Source organism: Nannospalax galili, unplaced genomic scaffold, assembly GCF_000622305.1.
Source record: "Nannospalax galili isolate Female #2095 unplaced genomic scaffold, S.galili_v1.0 scaffold104, whole genome shotgun sequence".
Taxonomy (NCBI): domain Eukaryota; kingdom Metazoa; phylum Chordata; class Mammalia; order Rodentia; family Spalacidae; genus Nannospalax; species Nannospalax galili.
In genome coordinates, this window is record NW_008353596.1 from 3,204,779 (window position 1) to 3,208,377 (window position 3,599).

Genomic DNA, 3,599 nt, shown 5'->3' on the forward strand with positions numbered 1-3,599 from the left:
GGTGGGTGGGCGGCATAAAGGCAGTCAGGGCCCGGGCTCCCGGCCCACGCTCTGGGATCCTAGGCCCGCGTGGCGGGCACTCGGTCCCTAAGGGTGTCGATCTGTCGGAGGTGTCCGGGCGCACTCAGGAACAAAGGGCTTGGGGTAGAAATCATTCCGAGGCCGGCGCTGCGGCGCGCTTGAAATCCGAGGGGCGGGGAGCCCTCCCTTCCCCGGGAGCCATCTCAGGTCTCCTAAGCTGGGAACCGGTCCGGGGCTCCGCAGGCGGGTCCCTTCCCTACCACGCTCGGATACCGTGCAGCGTAGACACGCCCGAATTGCCCTGCGGCATTCCCGGACTCTGCACGGCGTTCAAGTCTCCCACGCCGAAGTTCACGAAGTTACTGTTGGCCGAGGCTGGCTGAGCGGCCGCGGGCCCGGCGGGGTAGGCGGCGGCGCAGCTGTAGCCGGGGCTGCAGGCCGCCCCGCCGTAGCCGGGGTAGGACGGGTAGGCGTTGTAGCCGTAGTTGAGGCCCACGCCGTAGGCCGGGGCGTAGGGCGCCGAGTCCCCGAGGCAGGGTTTCCCGTCGCGCACCAGCACCGGCACGGCGATCCTGCGGGCGGGCGGCGGCGGCGGGGGCAGCCCCACCAGCTCCAGAGTCTGGTCCTGCCGCTGCCGCTTGCACTTGTAGCGCCGGTTCTGGAACCAGATCTTGACCTGCGTGGACGTGAGCTTCAGCACGCTGGCCAGCTGGTCGCGTTCCGGAGCCGATAGGTAGCGCTGTTGCTTGAAGCGCCGCTCCAGCTCGTAGACCTGCGCCTGCGAGAAGAGCACGCGTGGCTTCCTCCGTCTCCGCGCGCGGGGCCGCTCGGCGCTGTCGGGCTCGGCCTTCTCCAACTCCACCGCCTTCTGCAGCGCGCACAGTTCTGCAGGGGAAGAGAGGCAGAGACACGCTCTGTGAGAGCTCCGGGCCAGAGCTCCGCCAGCCCACGTGGATGCCACCCCGGCCAGCCGGGAGCACCCAGCTTGGCTTCCGGACACCGCCGAGTGCACCCGGCTCCGCACCGTTGGGTTTTCGGGCAGTTACCCATTTGCGCTGTGTCCACTCCTAAAGCCATAGGAAGTGGAGAACAAAACAAAACAAGAGAAGCCTTTGCCCTCGGGCAGTTTGCATTCTGACTGCAGACTGTGTGGCTTATGTTTTCTGGCTGCAAAGAAAATAAAATCATAGGATGCCTCGGGTTGCATTACAGCAGGAACACTTCGGTTTGAGAAATTAGGGGAGGGCCACATCTCACCCCCAAGGGTCAGCTTGCCCTAAAACCAAGCAACCAAAGACACAGGATGCTAGTGGTGTAGGTTTGGTGATTCAAGGCTCCAGCGGGTCTGTCCCCGTGTTTGTGTGACTCCCCAGGAATCATGGGTGGGCTCAGGCCTCAGCACCCGCCCTGCCCGCTTAGAGCAGGATTTGAGTTAGTAGCAATCAAGTCTCCTTGTCCTCAGATGCTCTTGGGCCTTCTTTTTGCTTCTAGATAAATCTAGGAATCCATTCCCAGCTCACAGCAGACTTTGGGCCGCTCCAGCTTTGCTCAGACCCGGTGGTGGGCCCGGGGCTCCCCAAAGCACCCTCCAGTGAGAGCAGGGCAGGCACTGTCCCCTATTCTGGGGTGCCAGGCCATAAGGCCATGTTCCAAAGCCTTCTCTCCACTCTCCAGTTCCTTCATTGGATCGGTATTTTCTATCATGTCCCAGAAGACATTTTCTGTCTGGCCCTGCCTGGAAATTGTGCTGTTAGAAGAAAGGGAAATCCAACTCCTGAGGGTCCACAACATTCCATCTTAAAATCGAGGCCATGTTCCCAGGGTCGTCTCTCCTGCACAAAGGCCCCAGAATACAGGGTGGGCTACAGAAGTCCCAGGACCCTCGGGTAAACTTTGTTTAGCAGTTCCTCCAACTACCCCTAAACTCAAAGGAGATTTTTAAACTCTGATACAAAGATCATCTCTTTCTGTTCAACCGCAGACTGATGGCTTAACTTGGTAAGAGATCCAAGAGCAAGGCGCCAGGCTCCTGAGGCTTTGTAGGCCGAAAACAATTTTTTGGTCTCTTTTCTCTGATCCTCTAAACTCGGCATTCTCTCTAAACTTCCGATTGGCTGCGGGGCTTGGAGATAATGGTTAACCTCCACCTAACACTCCAAACTCCCTGCGCCCAGCCCTCGGCTGGCATCCTGATGCGTTTCTGTCGGGCCTGGGTTTCTTGGCCCAGCGATTTGGGCAGGAAAGCAACTCCCGAGGGTAAAGAGGTCTGAGGTTCTCCTTACCTTTCTTATCTGCTCGAGGGTCCTTGGCCGGGTCAGGCTCGCTATAGGCACGCGGATAGAAGGCGGGGGCGGCTGGGAAGGCAGGAGCGCACTTGGGGGGCGAAGGCGCAGGGCCCAGCTCCGCAAGGCCGGGCGCTGCGGCTTCGGGCCCGGCGTAGGCCTCCGGCTTGAAGGCGGCCAGCATGCAGGAGGCTGGCGCCAGGGTGGCTTCAAGGCGCGCAGAGAGTTCCCCGGCGGCCAGACTGCGTTGCTGTTGCTCCAGGTTCAGGATGTCTTTGACCGAGAACGGCGTGGGTGTGAGTGCAGGGCTGGGAAACATGGTGGCAGCGCTGGTCTCACAGCGCCAGGTGGGCGGCAGAGCGTGGCGCTGCCCACCCCCGGGGACAGCCTCCCTGCATGGTGCCCGCCGCCCGCACCCGCACCCGCACCCGCCTTTCTGCCCAGGATGTGGCGGAGCAGCAGGTAGCGCTGAGCACCCGGGACAGAAGAGGCGGGATCAGCCCGGAGGAGGGGGATTCAGCTTGCCATTGGGCCAGGGGCCTCGATGACAAGAGCGACGGGCAGTTTTGTGTCACCTAATATAGTCATAGGGCTAGAAAAAAAAAATCCTACCCAGCTTTTTAAAGGGGCCGCGACGCGTTTGGAAGAATCTCCTTTTACTGGTGCAGCCTGAGATTGCTCCTCTTCAGCCTGAATACCCCAGCCAGACGCTTTCACAAGAAAAGACCAAATTCTGCCCAAATTCTGCCGAGCTGGATTTCGGTGCAGAATTGGGTCGGTCTGAGATTTGAAGAAAATATTTCTCGGCACTCACAAATGAATGGGCCAGCGAAGGTGGGGTGGGAAGTGGGGAGAGGGGAATTATTTCTAGTGAAATATCATTGGGGTCTGAATGAGAAGAATCTGAATAGGAAGCAAAGGGCACAGGAGATACTGGTTCTGGGATGATAACTGAGGGACTGATAACCGAGGGAGTCGGGGGGCAGTATTTAACTTGATCTACAGGACCAATCTTGCCCCAGTAGTCCCTCCTCCAGAATCCCATGCCATCAGGGGTCCTGAGTAAATCAAGCTGAAAAGAAAGGTGAAGTGGGTAATGGTGGGGTTCGAGTAGCCACCTGCAGTGGATTAAGTTGTGCAAGAAGGGCTTCAGGGAGCCTCATTCTCTACCAGGGAATTGACTCCTCTTAAGGAGGAAGCAAATCCAGGCTCAGCTCAGCTTACCAGAAAGAGCTTGTCTTCTGGGGTGCCTGGTCTACCCTATTTCTCTTTCCGCACCCCACCATGCTGCTCCTC

The 3,599-nt window shown here is 59.1% G+C and overlaps 1 protein-coding gene across 1 annotated transcript; it reads right to left on the minus strand.

The window, feature by feature from the left end:
• Positions 1–6: 6 nt before the first annotated feature.
• On the minus strand, positions 7–2,721 carry Nkx2-5 (NK2 homeobox 5). Its single transcript, XM_008850775.2, has 2 exons — positions 2,304–2,721; positions 7–906 (listed from the first exon to the last, which is right to left on the minus strand). The coding sequence occupies exons 1-2, from the start codon at positions 2,620–2,622 to the stop codon at positions 278–280; spliced, it is 948 nt and encodes a 315-aa protein (XP_008848997.1). The 5' UTR covers positions 2,623–2,721; the 3' UTR covers positions 7–277.
• Between the last annotated feature and the right edge of the window lie 878 nt (positions 2,722–3,599).

What these genes read in the sequence shown, in the direction of transcription:
- Nkx2-5 (XM_008850775.2), bottom strand. Translation starts at nt 2,622, where the DNA reads ATGTTTCCCAGCCCTGCACTCACACCCACGCCGTTCTCGGTCAAAGAC. An exon ending in CCCTCGAGCAGATAAGAAAG is followed by an intron (nt 907 to 2,303) that starts GTAAGGAGAACC and finishes CTTCCCCTGCAG; the next exon opens with AACTGTGCGCGCTGCAGAAG.